The 23,208-nt window shown below is 38.9% G+C and overlaps 1 protein-coding gene across 2 annotated transcripts; it reads right to left on the reverse strand.

Annotated features, from left to right (window-relative positions):
* Nucleotides 1-1,590: 1,590 nt before the first annotated feature.
* On the reverse strand, nucleotides 1,591-21,816 carry cnsta (consortin, connexin sorting protein a). 2 transcript variants are annotated; one of them, XM_030124448.1, is made up of 13 exons: nucleotides 21,710-21,816; nucleotides 19,225-19,313; nucleotides 18,608-18,982; nucleotides 14,098-14,762; nucleotides 12,223-12,253; nucleotides 11,095-11,181; nucleotides 10,755-10,836; nucleotides 9,680-9,701; nucleotides 9,366-9,432; nucleotides 8,319-8,905; nucleotides 7,549-7,761; nucleotides 4,748-4,901; nucleotides 1,591-4,528 (listed from the first exon to the last, which is right to left on the reverse strand). In XM_030124448.1, exons 2-13 carry the CDS (start codon nucleotides 19,235-19,237, stop codon nucleotides 4,320-4,322), a joined length of 2,505 nt encoding a protein of 834 aa, XP_029980308.1. In that variant the 5' UTR covers nucleotides 19,238-19,313; nucleotides 21,710-21,816; the 3' UTR covers nucleotides 1,591-4,319. The 2 variants fall into 2 exon arrangements, with proteins under 2 accessions (XP_029980308.1, XP_029980316.1); XM_030124456.1 differs by lacking the exon at nucleotides 21,710-21,816 and adding an exon at nucleotides 21,624-21,699.
* Between the last annotated feature and the right edge of the window lie 1,392 nt (nucleotides 21,817-23,208).

The following is a 23,208-nucleotide window of genomic DNA, read 5'->3' on the forward strand; positions in this document are numbered from 1 at the left end:
CCAGACTCAAAACTCACCTTTTCAGAATAGCCTACCCCCCATAAGCTCTAATCTCCATTCTACTACTTCATTTCTATATATAGTAATTATTTGTTTTAATCTGTTTATTTCTTTGTATTTTATGGATTGTTTGTTTTATCTTGTTGTACAGTGTCCTTGGGTGTCTTGAAAGGCGCTTATAAATAAAATGTATTATTATTATTATTATTATTATTATTATTATTATTATTATTATTATTATTATTATTATTATTATTTATTGGTTTATTTAATAAGGACCGTGCACATTTATGAACATTGCTGTATAAAAAAATATACCCATGTAAATATGTCAGAATTAGTAAAAATAACTACTTTTCATCTGCAGTCCCTTGGCAGGTGGCACAAACAAAACATTAAACAGCCAACATAAGTACATCACTCGTTCGCTATAAATAAATAAATAAAAATAAATAAATAAACGTAATGATGACATAGGCATCATCAAAACAAACAGACAAACAAACAAACATAAATAAACAAAAAACAAATATAGGATGATCACAAGGGAATTAGCCTATGCATTCACTTCTATACTTACATACAACAAAACAAAGAAAGTGTATGTGTGATGAAATGTATGTCAATTAAAAATGACTGCATCTCTGGTTTTCTAGGAGCCATTGTTTTAAGTGAGTTTTAAAAGTGTTGCACGTTCTCTCTTATTGGGAGGGGAAAGCTATTCCAAAGTTTACCTCCTACTATTAACAGTACGTTTTGGCCATAAGTGATGAAATACAGATTAAAATGTATTTTTTATCCATTTTTAATCTGGAAAATTTTGATGTGTAAATTCAATGTTTGCATGTTTATACAATATAAACAATATTTGCACATTCAGAGTAATATTGCGCATAGTTGAGTTTAATATTTTTGACTTCACTCTACCCTTTTGTATATTGAACTCAATTCATATCATATGCTTAGAATTCAAGTTATTCCATTAGTTTAGGTTAGTTATTTCAATTGTGTTTAGGCAACAAGCAAAGTAAGAATTTCATTACCAAGTGAAACCACTGTTTATGCTGTGTACATGACAATAAACTTCTTAAATCTTGAACTGAGTTGTAAGCCTGTCTTAATAGTTTAGATGAGTATGAGCTATTGTAATAAAATATACAAAGCAGGTTCCATTAAATAGACTGAACCTCACTATTTAAGAGATTGTTGAACACTGTTCAGTTGATAAAAGCAATGATCTAACCATACTAGGAGTCAGTTTTTCAGCAGTCTTCTTTTTATTTGTTATATCTTCTACACCAGAAGCAATTTGTTCCCTGAAAAGTCACTACAGTCTGTCTGCTTTGGAAGACATGACAATTTTCATCAAAATTATGCTATCCCCTCTGCCTATCACTGATTGTTGCCCCAATGCGACTTAAAGAGACTCTTATTTTAAGTAAATATTGTCTTTGTGTCAACACAGATATGAGGAAACATCATCTTTACTCCCCTCTCATTACCCTGGATAGTCACTTTGATCCAGTGTAGTCCTCATACTAACATTAACACAGGCCAGCAAAGTCACAAAGAGACAAAAATGGAGTCTGATGAACACTTTCAATGTCTTTAACAGGAGATACAACAAGGAGGCAGTTTTCAGAAACAACAAAATATAACAATTTGCAAGAAACAAGAAAAATCATTCATGAATAGATAACATACCTGTCATAAATCAGCAATATTGATTCATACATAAGAAAGACTGCTTGTCATACATTCATTAATAAATCTGTTAAAGACTGACCAAGTAAAATACATGTGCATGTACCTGTAAACAAATCACAATCTACAGTGAAGATGTGAAGATGACAGCAGTTGGACATACTCCAATTTCAGATCACCTACAGGAGTCAGTAAGGCAAACTGATGAAACCTTATATAACCAATAATTATGACCAAAGTATTAAAATGATTTCTGTTTTTAAAAAGTCTAATTCTCTATAAAAGCTCCCTAAAGAAATAAATGAAATGGAAGCAATATGATCTACAATGGCAAAAATCAAGCCAAAAACAAAAACATCCCAAATAAAACAGAATAAAGGATTTACACCTGTTTTCCTTCTAAACTAAATACACGAGAGCCCTATCCTTATAAATAATTAAAATAATCCACAAGATTAAATAAGATGTTTTCAGTGTTACAGTCGACTGAACCAGCCAGAAGACATGTGCAAATAAAAACAAGAATGAACCCGTGGTCCCTGGGAAAACCTCATATCTCCAAGGATTTTTCATTTATTTTAACTGACAGGCCATAAGTTGAGGATAATACTGAAAATGCATAGGTAGGAAACTAGATTTTCTTTTTTTCTTCTTTTTTTTGCATCTTTCAGAGATACGTGGTTTTTCTAGGGCACTTATTTTGGCATCCTTTAACAGGGGAAATAATTAGCAGGATGCCACCTATTGCAATGTATTAAAATAAAACATAAGAGGGAAAGGACAAAAAGAAAAAAATAAAGGAAAAAAAAAGTTACACCTGCTGTTGGTTTTATGTACAATAACAGATTTGTTTTGGGATTTTTGTTTTCTTTAGAATAAAACATATTTCCTAAGAAAAACTGAACAAGGAAAGTATTCCATCTCTATCTGAAACTATTAGAATATGTGTTTGACTAGTAATGGCAAAAGTTACTGCCACTTAGTGGCAAAATGTGTTCTGAATTGTAAAAACTGGGAAAACACACACTGAGGATGACCTGCAGAGTAGAGTCCTTAACAGAAAACATAGACAGACATAGCTGAACTAACACAGTTAGTCCAAATTAGTTAATCAAATGATCCCATTAAATCCTGGTAAATTACTCTCAAGAGTTTTTGTTTTCAGTATTAATTCTACACATCCTTCGTCCTTTTTTTCTGGGCCTGGTTAAATCTTTTTCTGTTCAAGTGTGATCTGTCTGGACATCATGTTCATTGGCAGGTGGATTCTCACACTGAACTGTAGAGAAAGTTGTGCATATGGATATTTTTCAACCAAACTGTAAAAAACCTGTATTTAATCAGTTGATGACAGGACAGCACCTGTAGAAATATTGCAGTATCTTAAAAAAAAAAAAAAAAAAAAAAAAAAGCCATACCCTTCTTATGTGTAATGTGATAAACATTCTTTTGACAATATATACAGAGGTTCACTGTGTTCCTTTACGTGCTACACAAAGCAGTGTTAATCGAGCTCATTGGAACCAATAGCAGACATTTCCCCAGTGGAAAATTTACAGAAAAGGGCCAGCAAGACATGTCAAATGTGTTGACACATGGGGAATATAGTTTTTTTTCACCATAACATCTGCTGAACACCTGGTATGCAAGTTTTTAAGCAAATATTAATTTGTTCACAGCTATTTCTAATAAAATGGACAATTTCCCCCAAGATGTAGTCGATGCATCTGTTGTTCTTATGAAACTCAAATCTGAGGTTTGCCAACCTTTTTCTGTCTGTTATTGGCTATAAATGACTCATAAATGATACAAAGCAAAGTTGAATGTTGAAGGCAAAACATTCATTCAAAGATTTAAGACATTGTTAAGACAAAACGATTTCATTCCAAGTATTAGACCAGAGAATGGTTTGTTCATTTTAAAATTTCATCTCCATTTTAAAAATGTCAACAATAAAAGCAACACCAGTGGTTGCAACAGTTTGTAAAATGCCCATTGGGCCCTTCGCATATGTGCAGTATGTAGAGAGAGCATCTCCATGCCCACCCTATTTATAAACTCTACATTATATGTCGTTTTACAACTCCACAGGTTAGAACAGTTGTTACTGCTCTTTTTTCTTCAGTTTAGAGTTGGTGTCCAGTCCACTCCATCTGTGGAGGATTTCTTCAGCCAGTGTGTCACCGTCCTACAGTTGATGTGTATGTTATAAATTCACCTCTAAGATATCCCAACAGGACACATTCAGGTATTTTCTAAACCAAACTTTATCTGGACAGAGCTGAAGGGGCATGAATAAGGTGGTTCTTCCTGTTTGCTTACTTTCTTCTTTAGTTTTGATCTGTGTCTAACTGTTTTGTTTCTAAATTACCGTTTTAAAATGTTGTAAGGAGACATCTTTATGACACTTGGCTACGTCTTAACAAACTGGGTGACATATCTGATTGCTGTACCATTAAGGCAGTATAATAGCCACATAATCCACATTAAAAAGAACCTGTGGCAGCTACCTGGCACCATTACCTCAGAAATCACTTTCCAGCAAGAACAGGTGGAGCACAGGCTCATCAACAGTGATGCCATTGGCTTCACATGGTTGATAAACTGCCCCACTGCTATGAGGCTGGGGCAAACCAGTGCTGAATTTGAGCTATTCCACGCTGGATCTGACTGATGTAGAAGTCTGCATTTCTGGAGAAGTCCTGACAGACTGAGGAGTGGGTGTCACCCAGAGCACAGTAGAGGGCAGTGCCTCCCACGCTGATCACAACAGTAACTAGACAAAGCAGGAAAAGAAGCAGACACGAGTCTCCTCCACCAACATCTACAGGGAAAGAAGACAGGGCAGGAGATTAATACTATATAAAAGGGAGTCTGCTAGAATTCATCAACTCTATCTGACAATGTCTTCATAATGGATGTGTTACTATTCAGTGGGGTGTTTAAGGATGAACTTGACAATCCAAGGTTAGGAAGGTGATTGTCTGATTTTATGCTTATGGAAATACACTACATCTGTATAAATGTATGTAATAAATCCTACCCTGCTCAAAACCGTCATCAGGAACTCTAAAGCGGACTCGTCTTTTGGAAGGTGGTTTACTTCCCTGAGGCTCTGAATTGGCAGACACAGTCACAGTGTCAACACACACATTCCGCTTCTTCAATATGGAGACCAGACCAGGGGCAGGAGACATCTGAGATACAACAGAAAGACAAAGAGATGTTTAGGAGAATTCATACATTTAGATAAGCATTATTTTTCAATCTAGACCAGATACTATGTTATCTGGTCATCTTCACATATAAAGAAGAGCATTATGTATGTGGGAAGGCAATACAAAGCATGCATTGATCAGCCATGTCCAATAGAGGGCGAACAACTGCAAAATCAACAACACTGAACCATTTTTTCAATGATCCCAAAACATTCAGCATTAACCACCACACACTAGGCAATTCTCTGCTGTGAAGGGCTCAAATACTACTTTGAGAGTCTATGAGTGAATGAATAATGGATCAATAATGTAAAGCGCTTTGGGTGCCTTGAAAAGCGCTATAGAAATCTAATCCATTATTATTATTATTATTATTATTATTACTTTAACACAAACTGCAATCACATGCAAATTACATTTAACCATATGTTTAGCTAAAGAAACTATGAGGGTTGAAAGGGTGTCTCTCTCATTGTGCAAGTAGAACTTGTGCTTTGTGATACTTTATCTATGTTACATCTAGGGCTGCACGATTTTGGCAAAAAAGAAAAATCCCGATTTTTTCCTCTAAAAACTCGATTTTCGATTTCTATTTCGATTTTTGGGTATAACTAGAAAAGACAACAGAAGTCAGCATGTCGTTTTCGTGAGCAGTCCACAATGCAAGCCACTGCTCTGACCTCAAAGCTGTGATGGTATCACGTGATGAACCCACAGTTTTGTTTTGTTTTTTCTCTTCATTAAATCTTTAAAATGAAGTAGAGTACACAAACAATGTATACAACAAGAAAATAACATAAGTTTGTCAGGGGGAATACACTATATTAAATGTCCAAATCAGAGCAAATACTTATGTTTTTTATAGCCTTTTTGTTTCCAGATTTATCTAACAGCTTTAAATAAAGTTCAATATCTCACAAAATATAAATAATGTTTGGTTTTGTGTTAAAGAACTTACATTTGTGAATGAAAAATTTAGCAAGTAAGAGGACTAAATTAATTATTTAAAAAAAAAAAAAAAAAGTCCCCCCCCCCCCCTTTTTGGGGTATCTGGGCCCACAGCAGTGATACCAGTGTAAGTCAGTGACAGGCATCAGTCGTGTGTGCATGGACCACGTAATATGAGTGATCCAGATGTGGTTTTATTTAAACTGAGGGATCCGTGCGTGGAACAGACTGACCCAGGACACACTGGAGGGATTCTGTCTGTGGAGCTGGTGGATGTGTGTGGGCACAGGGCTGTGTGGGCTCCTCTGCTGAGGCTGATGACCCCGAGACCCGGACCCGGTTCAGAAGAAGACAGTACGGTACGGATCCGGGACAACGGAAGATGAGTGATCCCCATCTCACTATATTTCAATTGCGGGATGCCTGCGTGAAGCCACGGCTTATATTGCTATAAGTACTGCGGGTTCATGAACAGATTTAACGTCCGCGGTCATTACACAGACTTCTGTGACAGACCGCTGTCACAGGAAGAGCCTACGGTAGCCCACGGGCGCGCGGAGGCGCGCGGCCCGGAGGCAGAAGAAAGATGAAATCGATTTTACGATTTCTCTTTTTTAAAAATCGTCCTAATTAAAAAATCCGATTTCGATTTAAAATCGATTAATCGTGCAGCCCTAGTTACATCCTACGTAATCTTTAGATGGCAGCCCAACAGACCTATGGGATCCCTACATTCCTTTTCCACAAAACTCATGTTCAAGGGTTTACTCGATCCATCTACTCATAAAAGGCTAAGCTGGATCATGAATTCACTTGAATGACCTTTAAAACAGAAGAAAAAGTAACTGAGCTTTTTAAAAACCTGACTGCTCTACATACTGTATTAGATTAAAAAAACAAACAAAAAAAAAACAGGCCACTACTCTGAATTCCACTGTGCCTCAGTTCTATCTCTGTTCAGCTGTATGTGCAGAATCCTTCTTCAGCTATGTTTATTTTCTTTATGTGTCTTGCCCCTATTCTTGAATTACCTATAGGAGTAAGTCAGTAAACACCCCTTGAGCTTAAAAAGTGATTAAACTGCCAATAAGCTTGTTTATTTGTATGAAATACAGAAAAGAAATTTACATAGAATAAATTCAAATCTCCTACAAAAAAATAACAATACAGGGAACAGTTTTCCCACTTAGGTGTAATTCTCAGTACAGAACAGTTAAAAGTCAAATTGGCTTCTGTGTCCGCAAAACAAATTTATAGTCACGCGATCACAGTAATGGCTAGGTAATGCCATTAGGCTCTGTCAACTGGGCACCGTGCTGTCCATTATAATGGGCTCAGATCTCCAGATGCAGTAGTCAGACATGCACTTCAAAAGAGTTGCAAATCAGAGCCAAATATTTATTTTGTTCTTTAGTCCAACTATTTTTTTCCCTTGATATTAAAGTCAGAGAGAAGAAAATATAAAATAAAAACTTATTCAGGCTACACGCTGTATAGCATTTTAAGTCTACATGCACAAAGTAGGACGTCAGCACAAATGTTAAAATAAACTCAACATGCCTTGAAGTCCATCATTTAGTGATATCAGAGGACTCTCTACAATACTCATGGTCTTGGGGAGAAAAGTAAAGGTCAGTCTGATTGACTCACCCAAGGGAACATATGACAGTATACCCACCTCTTCTACAGTGATGAGTTTAGCCATGTCGTCCAATGACGCAGCAGCTCTGATGAGGTCAGCTTGCTCTACTTCATACTCCTCTTCTTCTTCTTCTTCTTCTTCCTCCTCCTCTTCTTCCTCTTTCCCATCACCACCCTGTTCCTGATGCTTCATATGAGCGCCTTGAAGAAGGTGAACTTCAAGAAGAGCCTTAGAGTTTTTATCACCCTCCTGCAGAGACAATGCAATGTAGTTATAAATTACATATCAGTTTACTGTTATGGAAACAGCAGTCGATTTTATGACTCCACTCTACTGTCCTCTGTCTGGCTGCTATCAATAAATAGTGAAACAAACTTACAGTTTATACATTTTTGCGGAATAGAAAAAAAGAAAGAAAAACGTACAACTGACAAGAAAAAACTGCATGACAAAGGAAGTGGCACTTATACTTTAAGTGATAGCAACAACTGTTTGTCAAGAATAAATAGAGGAACAGTCCAGTTACATGGACTACACAACAGTCAATTTGTAGAAGAAACAAAGCCCTACACACCTACAACTAATTCTACCTTATCAGCAGAATAAAGAATCACAATAATGGTTATGATACAGGTGGAATCTCTGAAACACACAAATGTCAAATTCCCGACAAAATAAATAAACTATAAACAAGAAGATTGTACCTTATCATAGTGATTTTTTTTTCCATTTTGACTTTAAGTCTAAAAAAAAGTTGAAATCATGTTCAGTGTTCTTGTAAACATACAACTAAATCAGATCAGTACCTGGATTTCTTGGGAAAGCCAATTCTCTTGATGTATCTTCTCCTCTGCCAGAGCTTCCTGGTGCAGATGTTGAACCTCCACCTCTCTGCCGAGGGTCTCCACTGGGAGAGCTTCCGGACAAAAAGTAACATGTCTTCTCTTCTGTTTCTCCTCCTCCTCTTCTTCTCCCTCATCTTCCATCTCTAGAGCCTCTGCTGCCTCTTCCACGTCCCTCTCCTCTTCTTCTTTTTTTGCCTCCTTTTCCTGTGCTGGGGCTAAATCTCCTCCCTGCTGCTCTGCGGGTCTGGACTGATCCATGTGTCCAGCCGTGGAGGGGTGTACTCCACTTCCTTCAACAGAAGTGGTGGATCCCAGCCCTCCCTCTGCCTTTCCTCCCTCTCTGTCAGTGGCCTCCTTGTCATTCAATAGAGATTTGTGGAAACTGGCCTTCCCTGTTAATTCTCTGTCTGGGTCTTCCCTGTCTGCTTCTGTGACCTCAGGAGAATTGAGGCTATCTGCCGAACTAATGGAGGGTGACAGTGAAGGACTGCTTAGAGGAAGGGAGGAGTCTGTGGCCCTCTGCTCCATCCCTCCTTTAACCTGACAAGCTGCAAATAAAAAAGATACAAGGTAGAGAACCACAGTCAATTTAAGGTTTAGATTAACAGATAGGGTATCATAGAAAAAGTGTCAGAGAGCACTTAAAGTAGTTAGAAGAAAACCTTAACAGAAAATATATAATATCAAATGCTTGAGCTCACAATGTAAAAATATTCTATGATTAAAATGACATTTTTTATTTTTCAGTCAGTAACTAAAATTAATATAACCTACAATACTACCACATTCTATTAAAAGCATTTCCTGAGAAATTAGACAGATTTCCTGCTTTTCACAAACTCATGGTTGCTATACATTTAAATACAGATTAAATACTTAGTGTCATACTTGGCTTACAGTTACGCAAAGACTAAGTGACTTGTAGTTAAGTTTCTAAAAATGTGGAAAACCACTGATAGTACACAGACACAGACTTGCACACATTCACTTTGCAATGTACCTACTCACCTGAGGTGCATAGAGATACGGCGCCACCTTTATCAAATGTTGGTCTTAAAAGGTCCAGAGATGCATACTGTGAAAATATCCATACACATATATAGAAACATGGAACAATGCACTATCAAGTTTAGTTGGGGTAAGTTACATACATTATTGAAAATCTGTTCCAAATTTACATGCACGCTAAACTTAGAAGAGGTGTACTGAGGATGCCAAAGATATTTTGTGTGAAAACATGTCACCAAACATCCATGAGTCATCTGAAATACAAAATACACATGCATTCTTGAGCACACACAGCAAACTGAGGAATAACTTACCACAGCATCATTAGCCCTTGGTCTGTGAACACACAAAAAAAGAGAAAGACAGAATGAGATTCTACCTACTAAAGTCTGTTCTTGGTTTTAGTAAATACAGACATGAAAGATGGTTGACTCTTCTCTAGTCTACCATTCTAATATTAGCCTGTACACATTTCCTTGGCTATTACAACATGGGTGTGAGTGACTGTGTGTGCATGTTTAGCGAAGTGAAACTCTAGCAGTGTGAAGGCTCAAGTGTCTAAATGTGCTTGCTGCTGCAAAAAACCATATGTTTGAGCCATCACTGCAGTACTCACCAGACACATAGACATACATGCACACAGTCTTACAAACCCACACTTCACCTGTCTGGGACAACACACTATGTACAGGTGTGTGTAGCAGGTACAGTACACTGAGAGCTGATAAATATTGAATACACTAAAGGGGCCTCAATTTAGAATTTTTTCCATCTAGATGAGCATACACCAAATCAAGATACACACATCGCAGATTTGTTCTCAAATATGCACACTCATACCTGCGCTCATAAAAGTACAAGGTAACAAGTTTTAATTTATACTAAACTGGCTTTTGTTGTTTGCTGTGAAATTAACATTTCTAGAACCCTGCCACAGCTTACAAATTTGTCATATATACACAAAAGGTGTTAACTGGACTAAATCCAGCATCTCATGGTCAGTTTGCCAGATTTTACACCTGCTGCATTAAAACTAATAGATCGGTCGTGCAATAGTTACTTCACTTGTGTGTAAGTGAATAAATGTGAATAAAATACTTATCTTGTTAGCTGAAGTTGTGAGAAAGTTTGTTTTCACCCTTTGCAATTCTGGGTAAACTGATTTAACCATATTTTTAGTTTGAGCAAATCAAAGCTTTCTCTAAGACTCTCAGATCTAACTTTGTATTGAACTTGATACTGAGAAATAAACATCTGTTGTCACATTTCTCAAAAACGCAGCATATCAGGTCTTTTTATTTTTCTAATTTCAATCATTGGGGTTGATAACATTTGCAAACTCCAGAAAGGTTCAGGATCCATTTGTAATAAAACATCCATGATACTGACCGACTGTGCGTCTGGCAGATGTGCTTAAGAGTGTCCAGATGTTGGGTTGCCAAGTCAGTAGAAGTCCTTTTACACTGTGCCTCTGCAAAAAAAGTCCATAGATGGAGAGATCACAGTTACAACTCCATTATAATATTTACTATAGAAGTGGATAATACATAATATATAATCATTTTTTATATGTATTGGACTACAACTTCACAGAGTTAAGAAATCATTGATAACCTGCTGGTTACCCAAGTATCCAGTGAAAGAAAGACTGGACTTACAGTACATAAATAAATATATACCACACAGGTTTATGTATGCTGCTAATTTGCATGGACAGTGTGTGTGTTACCCCATTGTTCCTGTAGTGCATTCAGGTTGTCCAATACTCTCTGGTGGTAGAGTCTCTCTAACTGTATGCACCATAGTGCCCTTTGATCTGAATACCAAAGGTTAAGAAACATAGAAGTACACATACATAATGCATAACATGTATTTCCGGTCATAAATTGCTGTAAGTAACAGAGAAAGGAGGTGAAAGAAAGTCTGAAAATCAGCGGACAAAGAGAGAGGGGGAGGAGAGGAGGAGATCTAGAGAGCCTGAAGAGATAAAGGCAGAAAGTGCTCCAAAATGCAGTACTCTCATGTTTATGGATATGAGCAGCCAAAACAAAACCCTTCTTTGACATAGCTCAATGCTCTCTCTTTTTCTAACTAACCCTCTATATATGCATGACATAGCTAAGCTAGCTTTCCCTTCTCTTTGACTCTCTCGGTTCTGTCCTCCCGCTGTATCTTGTTGCCCTGATCAAAAATCTTTCAAATTCTTGCTATGCTGCTTTTCTTCTTTCCTAAACGCATCTCCAACAGTTTACTGACTGAACACGCATTTGTACATGTGTTATTTTCTGCAACTGAGTCTGAAGTACTTGGTTTGTCTCTATCAAAAGTTCTGTAACACACAACAGTTTTCTTTTAGTGATATAAAAAAATTAATCATGAAACTAGATAATCACAATGCCTTTACAAACAATTTAATTCTAAAATGGCTAATATTTTTCAAAAGAAAGTAATTCCATGTTGCTCAAACCTCTGTGAGCTCAACAAGTGCACCACCTCTTTTCCCTTTAATCAGTCTCTTCATGATCTCTTCTGCCTTTTTGTTGTTCATATTCTTCTTTTCTAATAGTCTTGTCTTCCTTAATTCTTTGCCTTTTTCAATACTCTTCTCTTTTCCTCTTTTTTTTTTTTTAAATCCGTGAATTTATTGTCAGTTTATGAAAAGGTCAACACTAACTTTAGTGCAAGAAGTCAAAGTCTTCAAGCTCATTTGCAGTACATAAATATCTGAAAATTAATATAATCCAAATGAAAAAAAAACAGTCAATTGAAAAGAAGACAAGTAGTGTGTCATAACACTAAACTGATTCCCACCACTACACACCAACATGCAGGTAGATAAGGACAAGAATAAGGATACAGTCTTCATGACAGACAAAGGCTTCAGCAACCTGCAGAAAAACACAGCAAGAAATATAACAGATTCTGTCAAGAAAACTTACACTCAATAGGGTATTTAAGACTGAAACGTTTTCTTTTACAGAGATTCTTGAGTGTGACGCATCATTCAAAGCACTTTGTCCATCTATGAAACAGGTACAAAGTACATAAAAACTGTGCTTAAGGAATTCTGCTGCAATCATTTCTGTAATCATTAACAATGACAGAAAAATCAAATTTAATACATAATCTCACAGTTAAACCTGATCCATACATGTAGCAGAGAAGAGTAATCCTGCAAGATATAAAGAAGACAACCAGAAAAATGATAGATTGTGGCAGGCACTCTACCTCTCTTCAGCAAGTTTCGCTTTCATGCCGCTCAGCTGATCACAGAACAAGAGAAGTGTGAGTGTGAGAGAAACAGAGATAGAAAGACAGACCGAAAGAGAGAGAGGAGGAGAGGAGGGCACAAAGCCTCTCGTGTTTCTAATGACGTGAGGTGCAGTGACGACTGAATGAACTCTAGGTAACAGGTTCAGATGCTAATTTGCGGAAAAAAAAAAAAAAAAAAAAATGAAAAAAATGAAAAAGCAGAAACTGATATTTTTGATATTTGAGTTGCATAACTATACATGTACATCAGAAGGACAGTCGTCAGACTGCATAGTCCTCAGCCGAGACCAATAATTCACCCTTTTTCCAATACCACAACAATATTAATCCACAAACTACAAATTCTGGCTTGCTTTCCATCTTTGGTTGCTTGGCGCCACTGGCTAGTTGTACTGACCATTACCATGGTAATATAAATCTGTTGGTGTCAGTTAGATTGTTTGTTTGTTTGATTAAACCATCCTACAGCCCTGTACACACTAATACATTTTGATTTAAAGCGCTTTTAAACTTTTACTGCATTTACACCAAGAGTCCACACTGAGCCTCTTTTATCATCTTCTAAAAACATCAGGTTTCAGAAATGCCTCTGACCCAGTTTTAGTTTAGAAACTCCGGGGCAGCACTGGCCTGTGGACAGACAAAAAATGCTGATATGTAGAAATGATGACAAAGACACTGGCAATCACTGCATGATTGGTCGTATCAGTCCTATAGTGATCATGGATCCTTCTCTGTTTCGTCAGACCCCTTTCAAATGACCAATTCACACTTGAAGGTAAATTCCTGTATTTTATCATTATATTTCTGACTTTCAATTGCATGTCCAGCTGTGTTATCCACTCCCCTTATCACGTGAGACACATTTCAAGCACATTAGTATGTTCTTCTGAAATTATATCACAAACTTGCCAAAATCTTAGCCTGAAGGTTTTTTTTATATACTTACTGTAGACTTCATCAAATATTTTCAACAGTTGCAATTTATCAGCTTGTTATCAGCATTCATAAAGTAAAAAATGCATGAAAAATGGACATTTTAAAACACAAATGCATTAATGCATTTGTAGTATTAATTAGGGCTCTCTCCAATGTTAAAGAAAATGAACTCATACACCTGAGTGCCTGAATGTTAACATAGCTCAGGTGTGCACAGACCTTCCCAGATCAAAATGACAGAGGTATTCACACACCTGAAAACATGCAAGCTCAGTCATGTAGAACTGTGTGTGAGAAAGTGGAAAAAAACTCTGAGTGTTTTTATATAGTAGGCATGTGGCTTCTGTGCACACAGACGCTAAACACACCCATGCCCTAGGGAGCAAAGTGTCACTGTGATTATGAACTTTATGTGATAGAAATACTTGAACAGCTTACAGGAGAGCACAGGTTTATCAACATATGACTGAAAAACATTGAACATCAGCTCAGTTAGAGTTAAAGCTGATAGACAAGGTACCTGGTGAAGGTATTGGGGAAGGTGAGTGTCATCCCCTCGTTGTGCCAGCTGCTCCAGAAATTCCAGCAGAGCAGTGTTTGGGATGGGCCCTGTGGTGCAGGTGTGCACTGGAGCAGAGGTAAGGTGTTCCCTGTTTGAGGTTATAGGTCCTGTAGAAGAGGTGGATTCTGTACCAGTAGTTATAGGCCCTGTGGTGTAGGTGTGATGTGGATCTGTTGTTGCTCTTGAAGTAGTGGAAGTTTGTAGCCTTGTTGGACATTTCATTACTGTTGATTTCTCCACGGCTGGAGTGATGGGTCCTACATCTGTGGCTCTATGATTTAAGACATGCTCTGAAGATGAGGTAAACTGTCCTGAACTGGAGTTGGTAGTTTTTGTAAGTATCTGTGTCTCTGTGACACATGAAGGCCCAGTTGCACTAAAGAGCTTTGTGTCTGAGGTTACAGTTTGTGTAGTGGAATCAATAGGCCCCATGGTGCAGGTGGGTCCTAGCGAGCAGGTAATGGACCCTGTGGTGGAGACATCTGGTTTAGTGTTGGAGTTACACGAGTCCACCTCAGAATCACCCTGGCTTGTTTCCACTGGACTGACCACTGGAATGATGGGGGACGTAGGCTCTGGACTGGTTCCAGGACTGTAAGGATATGGAGTCTCCAAGAGACTGCCTACAGGAGGACAGAAAGACCACAGTAGAGTGAAATGTTACAGTCAAAGTGCTTGTTTAAACTTTGACCTTACCCAGTATGACATGACTAAAATTGCTGCTGATGACAACAGGTACCAACAGAAGTAGTGTAAGGAGCACAACAAATGGTGTAAAAAAAAAGTGGAAATAGTGATGGAAATATTACATTTTTAAGTGTTTAATCCAGCTGTTTTGTGTTTTTAAGTTGATGGATCATCAAGATTATGCTGAATAATTGCAGTTATCTTAAAAAAGCATAAGCTTGCTATGTGACAATTGACAGGCCTCGTCACTGGACAAGTTTTGTTACACCTGTAAGCTCACTCCACTATGACTGTAGATAACTCCAGTGTAAAACTATATAAGCATCCATCCATCCATCCATTATCTTTCGCTTCTCCCGGGGCCGGGTCGCGGGGGCAACAGTCTTAACAGGGATGCCCAGACTTCCCTCTGCCCAGACACCTCCTCCAGTTCTTCCGAGGGGACCCCGAGGTGTTCCCAGGCCAGCTGAGAGACATAGTCTCTCCAGCGTGTCCTAGGTCTTCCCCGAGGTCTCCTCCCAGTGGGACATGCCCGGAACACCTCCCCAGGGAGGTGTCCAGGAGGCATCCGAAAAAGATGCCCGAGCCACCTCAGCCGGCCCCTCTCGATGTGGAGGAGCAGCAGTTCTACTCCGAGCTCCTCCCTGGTGACTGAGCTCCTCCCCCTATCCCTAAGGGTGCGCCCAGCCACCCAGCGGAGGAAACTCATTTCGACCGCTTGTATCCGGGATCTTGTCCTTTCAGTCATGACCCGAAGCTCATGACCATAGGTGAGGGTAGGAACATAGATTAACCGGTAAATCGAGAGCTTCGCCTCTCGGCTCAGCTCCTTCTTCACCACAACTGACGGATACAGTGACAGCATCACTGCAGAGGCTGCACTGATCTGTCTGTCAATCTCACGCTCCATCCTTTCCTCACTCGTGAACAAGACCCCAAGATACTTGAACTCCTCCACTTAGGGCAAAGACTCCCCAACGACCTGGAGAGGGCAAACCACCTTTTTCCAGTCGAGAACCATGGCCTCGGATTTGGAGGTGCTGATCCTCATCCCACTCGCTTCACACTTGGCTGCAAACCACCCCAGGGCACGTTGAAGGTCCAGGTTTGACGAGACCAGCAGGACAACATCATCTGCAAAAAGCAGAGATGAAATCCTGTGGTCCCCAAACCGGACCCTCTCCGGCCCCTGACTGCACCTTGAAATTCTGTCCATAAGAATTATGAACAAAACCGGTGACAAAGGGCATCCCTGCCAGAGTCCAACATGCACCTGGAACAGGTCTGACTTACTGCAATAATGTGAACCAGACTCCTGCTTCGGTCATACAAGGACCGGACTGCCCTTAGCAAAGGGCCTGGACCCCATACTCCCGAAGCACCCCCCACAGGATACCACGAGGGACATGGTTGAACACCTTCTCCAGATCCACAAAACACATGTGGACCGGTTGGACGAACTCCCATGAACCCTCGAGCACCCGATGGAGAGTATAGAGCTGGTCCAGTGTTCCACGACCGGGACGAAAACCGCATTGTTCCTCCTGGATCCGAGGTTCGACTATCAGTCGGATCCTCCTCTTCAGTACCCTGGAATAGACTTTCCCCGGGAGGCTGAGGAGTGTGATCCCCCTGTAGTTGGAGCACATCCACCCGTCCCCTTTCTCAAAAAGGGGGACCACCACCCTGGTCTGCCAATCCAGAGGTACTGTCCCCGACTGCCACGTGATGTTACAGAGACGTGTAAGCCAAGACAGTCCCTGCACATCCAGAGACTTAAGGTACTCAGGGCGAATCTCATCCACCCCCGGAGCCCTGCCACCAAGGAGCTTGTCAACCACCTCGGTGACTTCAGCTTGGGTGATGGACGAGTCCACCTCTGAGACCTCAGCCTCTGCTTCCTCCATGGAAGACGTGGCAGTGGGATTGAGGAGATCCTCGAAGTATTCCTTCCGTCCGACAACATCCCCAGTCGAGGTCAGCAGCTCCCCACTTCCACTGTAAACAGTGTTAGTGGGGAACTGCTTTCCCCTCCTGAGGCGCCGGACAGTTTGCCAGAATTTCCTTGAGTCCTCCTCCATGGCCTCCCCAAACTCCACCCAGACACGAGTTTTTGCCTATATAAGCAATTATTAGTAATTTAGTAGGTGAATAAAAAGAAGAGTATTAACTAATAGAAGAAAAAAGTTTTAGCTACATTTCTAAATAACAATTCATTGGTGGCACCTGATGTGTTATAGTCTTTCTTAGAAATAGAAACAGGACTGTGATCCTACCTTAAAATGTATTGCTTAAAATGTACTTTGTGAAATTGTACTTGTGCCCTTTGTAAGTTCCTAGGAACACTAACAAATCAAATCCAACTTGCCCTGAGAATCTAATTCACTGCTCAATATTAGATTGGAATGATGAAATAAAGTACACAAGCACATGATGACACAGACACACTTGTGTTTTATTGTATTAAACTATTATGGCTATTGGCTAATATTGTCTCTCTTCATTTACTTCTTTGTGCATGTGACCACATACATGCATTGTGTTTGCATGTGTTTAGGGATAAGACTTACATTTACTGCCTGGAGAAGTACCCTGACCACAATGTGCCTAAACTTGTCCCAGACACAAACCTACCCACTGTAAAAGTGTGGGTTAGGAATCTATGTCCCCATATATGAAAGTGGAAATGAATTTATATCCCCATTATGTAAGAAACTCATGAACACACACCCATAGGTTTGTAAGTATGTTTGGTTTGTTGATCATTGTTGTCGCATGTCAAGATACAATAGTAATGAGGCTGATGCATAGCTGACATTGTTGCAATAGTTTTGCTGGTGTAGTAAAACACACTTAAATAACAAAGAAAGCACTGAAGCAGCCAAAAGCTAAATGCTTACTAACATAAACACTGTTAGGTTTGTGCTTTTGTCTGTGTGTACAAATGTACACATGTAGATTTGAGCTATAAGCTTTTTTTTGTTAAACAAACACTGACATAGTATTACAATTGATCATGCCATGAAACACAAACTGTGTATATTTGTTTCTCTGGAGCAGAACTCCTTTTGTTTTCTGTGAACTGTACTTCTCTTATCCGCTAAACCAAATTATTTCTTCCACTTCAAACAAAGCCTCCCTCCATATTATTTTTGTTCTTTCACTCTCCTCAATCTGTCTCTGTTGGACAATTGGCTCCAGTAGCAGAATTATAATAAAGCCTTCAAACAGAAAACAGGCATTATTGAATCAATCGGTGCTGTAACCTGTAAGTTATGCACAGTTGTTTACACTGTCATTGTCTACCATGTAATTACAAAATCTATTAAATTTGAGGTTCTCATGTCCTACACTGTGGTCCAACTCTGGCTAGACAGAAGAGTATTATTTAATGTAATCTCTAGATTTTACATTTTTCTCCCATTCTTTCCATTTTTTTTTACTTATCCTTTTACTTTTACTATTATTAACTTTTACTACCTTTATCACCTGTTTATTATTGATGCAATAGCGAGTTTCACAATAAAATTTGTTAACGTCAAATGACAACTTATTCTACTGTCACAGCTTATGGAACACCCTAAAGCAAACACTACCTTCTTATGTAATTTTTTATTTTCTATGCACCTTTTGACGCTTTCACACACCAAAAATTTTCCTTATCAGTGAGGAACCCTGAATCAAGAGTTTCACACAAATTTGTGAAAAGTCATGTATTGTTTGTACATATATGTGATGCATATGGTATGCAACGTGTTTCTGTGATTGTGGTGTCTCCTACCAGTTTCTGAATAAGAGGAATCAGTCATGAGGGTGTCCGGTGACTGGCAGCCTATTAAACAGCTTGATGCCTCTGATACTTCTTCCTCCTCATCCTCTTCTTCCTTCATCACCTCATCAGTGTCTTCTTCTTCATCCTTCTGCTGTCCCTTGTATGCTCCCTTATCTTTCCCATTGTTGTTGAAATAGGCTTGTTGGCTGAGCCTCTGCTCCTCTCCCTCCTCGTTTTTTATGGGAGAATTACTTTGAGCCTGTGTGAGTATGTGTGTCTCATTGAGATTTCCAGTGAGGACCCCGGGGTTGGGTAGATTATCACAGAGATCAGCACCGTGGACCTGACCTTGTGACATGACTCTGCCCTCCCTCTCAAACTGTTCTATAGATAAAATGAAAAAGCATTAATAGTACAGATAAAATAAGACGCTCAAACAGCTTTAACATAGCTTTGGCTATAGATCATCACACGAATTTTCAACAGCTTTTAGTTGATTTTATATTCTTTGTAAATTATTTTTCACATTAGTATAGAGTACATTGTAATTCTGATGTTGCCAATCTTAAGTTTTTAGCTTGTTTATTATTTATTACTCTAAGCTCCGCTCTACTTTTGACACTCACCACCATAATCCATCAGGCTCCACCTTCACAATGTTTGACCCTTCAGCTTGAAGGTCAGTGCCACCTATTAGACGAGCCTCTCTTTAAGCCTGCAGAGATTGCAGAAATGGGACAAAACACAGGCACGTCAAAAGTCAGATAAAGTTAGGTTCAAATGATGGTGAGAGTAAGAGTGAGAGAAAGGGAGAGACACCAAACAGGTTTAGTGCCATTCCTAAGAAACCTTAGGGCCAAAAGAGAATTGAAAAAGCCTTTCTCAGCACAACTGTAAACTCCTTGCTCTATTTTTGGATGATTATTTACATGTAAATAATTGTAGTGGGGTATGTGCTAATATGAAATTATGAAGACTTAGAATTGCTTGCTAACTACAAGAAAACAGAAGTGAACTTTATCACCCATGAAAAACAAAAACACCCAAAGTCCCAAATCAGCTAAAATCTATCCACTGGCTTAAAGCTGTACACTAAGGCCGAACAAGGAGCTTAAATTCACTGGAGAAAAAAAAAAACTAACAGATTTCACTCCCTGTCTAAACCACCTTTTCCCTAGGTTCCTATACATAGGTGTTATTTCTATTGTGTTCCATTAGACTGCACTAGTTTGCAGAGGTGTACATGCTGGTTAATCAGTATTGTGCAACTCACATGAGGAAAGAGATGTAAAAACCGAGGTCAAGCCTTGTTGCAGACATATCTGCATCTCATGCCATTACTTATGGAAAGAGGCCAGTTCCTTGACCTTTATCTTTGGCATTTGTAACACCTGGTGGTTTTTAACAGCCTCCCCCCAGGCATTAACCAGCCAATCCAATGTAAACAAATCAGAGTGCATTTGTTTAAGTAATGTATGTTTGGATTAATCTAAAAACACTGACCCTTTGCAGACAACGTGGCCATAAACCAATGGTGATTCTGTTCAGGCACGTACCATTTTGCATGTCTTTTCTGAAACAGTTGAAATCACAAGATGTACAAACATACACACACATTCAGGCTAATGAGGGGCAATCTCAGAGGAAAAAGGCTGCTCTGGTTTTCTCTGGCACTAAGCTAATTGTACCTCCCATCACCCTGCACTGTCTGGTCTCAAACCTTTGAAAAACTAAAGGAAACACAGGACGAACAGGACTAACCACGAGAAGACTCCTTTTGGACTTTGGTGGCTAATACAATCCTAGGGGAATGAGTCAACGAACCAATCGTCAAAGGAGCCCAGTGTCTCTAAAGGCAGAACCTGAGGGATGATGCAATTATCTTGCTTTTGATTGCATAAGCTTTTACATTTCCACAAGGGATGACACCTGGATATGTCTTCTTTCCTGCAGACCTATATTAACATAGCTCTGAGACACAAACTTTGTCAAAGTAAGAGCCTGTTTTGTTACACACCAACATGAATAACTGCACCAGTTCATTTTATGCACTGATGACCTTCAGATTATATACCTGACCTACCTCATACTTAGATTTTTTTTTGCTTTTATCTCCCACTGAGCCGTCTGTCTAAACAACCATCCATCCTCTCCTCTATTGTCTGTGCACTACTCCACAGGGGTCAATGAATAATGAAAGAAAGAAGAAGGGACAAAAGGACAAACAAAGGTGGAAAAAACAGACCCTGTACTGTGTCACTACAAAAGCCCTCTGGACAGAGAGTAACATAGCTTAAAAACATACTCAAAACTGCAAACATGCTACAAAAACTGTGTGTGCAGGTCACATTTACATAACAGTTGTGGATGTCTGTCTTAGCTCAAGCAAGATGTAAGATATTTGCTGTAAACACAACCAATTCAGTGAAAGAGGTAGGGCGTCACTGTTGGCAGATTACCAGCTTAGACCAGCAAGTCTGTGACTAGCTACTTAAAACATGTATAATGACTAGTTTCTTACTTTCAGAGAGGACGTTTGACTTTACTCATGGTGTCTGACATTATATTCTACAACAGCTGTTAGGCTTATTGACCCTGAAATAGAGCTGGCAAATGACAGTGACACAAAACAAATCCAGTGACAGCACACATGGACTGTCATTTCCGTTTCGAATAACCGACAGTAACTGAGTTCATGTTGTACCGGTAGACATTTAGCTAGCTTGCAAGGTTAGATGAAAACGCAACCTTTACTACCTTTGAAATACTTTACATCTTAGCTCGGCCGATATGTTTATGGTGTAGACACATCGTTGTTGAGCGTTAACGACTAGTCGAAATGCTAACAGACATAAACGTTTAGTTAAAGCAGTTAACGTAAAGCCAAAAAGCAAAACTGACGGCTACGGAACAAATCGTTAAAGCAGATAACATCATGTATATTGCCCCTGCTAGCTAACATTAGCTAGCTGAGTGTAGAAGCCACATCTGGCCCCTCCAAAAAACATGACTGTTAAACATTCACCTTGAATTGTTTCAGCCAGAGATGTGCGGGTTTACGACTCTGGACTAAAGAAGTAACTCTGGCTCAGACAGTCAAATGATACTCACGGCTTAACAGGTTGGCTCAGTGGCAAAACGTCGGGCATCACACACCTTGCAGGGGGATGTTGTAGTGCTGCTGACTGTAAATGTTTACGACAGACAGCCGCTGTCAGTGGGCCTGCGTCAGAGCTGCGAACAAAGCTACTGCACCCACTACCGCCACCTACTGCCTGCACACTGACACTACATGGCACACAGACCCTAACACTGCTCTACAATTTATTAGAAATCTGCCTCAGAGATTAAATGTGCTAAACCTTTCATATTTTAATAAAATTAATTAGAAAACAAATGATATGATAAAGTGTTATTACACATAATAAATTGATTTCTGTACATTTATACAATAGATCAGGGGTGTCAAAAATACAGCCAAAACTGGCACGCTAAAGGTTCCAATATGGCCAGATGAATTAGTGCAAAGATTACCCTGAAGATATCTACAGTCAGTGATGTCAAACTCATTTTAGCTCCAAATTCCAACATTTTAACAATATTATACCTGTTACTAAAAGTTTTGTGCCTTTGGAAATCTGATCTGTACTGCACATGTGTAAATGAAAAATTGAGGCATAATATCAGTAAAATTGCAGATTCATTTGTGAAAGGATAGTTTGCAACTGTAAACATTTTCTTAATTTAATTTTACTTTTTTTGCAGTAAAACAAAGGGGGAAAATTGGAGTTGTCATTATTTACAGGCTATTATGGTATTGTTCTTTTTTTTTTTTGCACAAAGTCTTTTTTATTGGTATTTATGCAGGGACTCTACAGAATTGTATTTCAGAAATGAATTAATACGAACAAGAACAAGAATATTAGATCACTTCTGGCATCCAATATTTAAATCCCTCTCAGATGTCTTACAGACACGTATAGAGCCCTCTGCCATTACTGCGATATTTAGAATAAGTTCACAAACCATTCATTATCATCAGCCAACACACAAAAAATATGATAGCCTTTGCCTCTTATTGCCAGACGATTAATGCTTCATAGGTGGAAGGAGAAACACCCTCCAACCTTTAAGATGTGGATTAGTGATCTTTTACATCACCTGACACTAGAGAAAGTCTGTTATTCTACTAAAGGGTGTGTTCAGAAATTTTCTGAGATATGGAAACCTTTTCTAGCACATATAGAGAAGTTGGATATCACTCATACTGATGTTTAGTAAGATGGACCCTTTATTATGCTATTATTCTAATGGTCCAACCTGGTTGAGCTCATATGTGGCCCCTGAACTAAAATGATTTTGACACCGCTGCAATATATTTATAAATATTCCACTAGAAATAACCTGAAAGGGTGAATGTATTGTAATGTGCAGACAGTGTTTTGAGGTAGATGTGGTAGCTCTGAGACGAACATTCCTTTTGAGTAAAACTCATTCTCCCATTAATTTTCACAATTTCACAAGTTGATCCAAAACTGTATCTCAGAAACTACAAGACAACCTGTTTTTTTTTTTTTTTTTTTCCTAAATTTCCTTAATTAGTGACAAGC

The sequence above is a fragment of the Sphaeramia orbicularis genome, chromosome 3 (assembly GCF_902148855.1).
Source record: "Sphaeramia orbicularis chromosome 3, fSphaOr1.1, whole genome shotgun sequence".
NCBI classification, from domain to species: Eukaryota; Metazoa; Chordata; class Actinopteri; order Kurtiformes; family Apogonidae; genus Sphaeramia; species Sphaeramia orbicularis.

Excerpts from the sequence above, each read along its gene's own strand:
- cnsta (XM_030124448.1), bottom strand. Across the intron at positions 14,763-18,607 it reads TTCCTCTTATTCAGAAACTG|GCAGTCTCTTGGAGACTCCA; the intron begins GTAGGAGACACC and ends GTCCTCCTGTAG. Across the intron at positions 11,182-12,222 it reads CTTTGTCTGTCATGAAGACT|ATCAAAGGGCACTATGGTGC; the intron begins GTATCCTTATTC and ends TTTGGTATTCAG.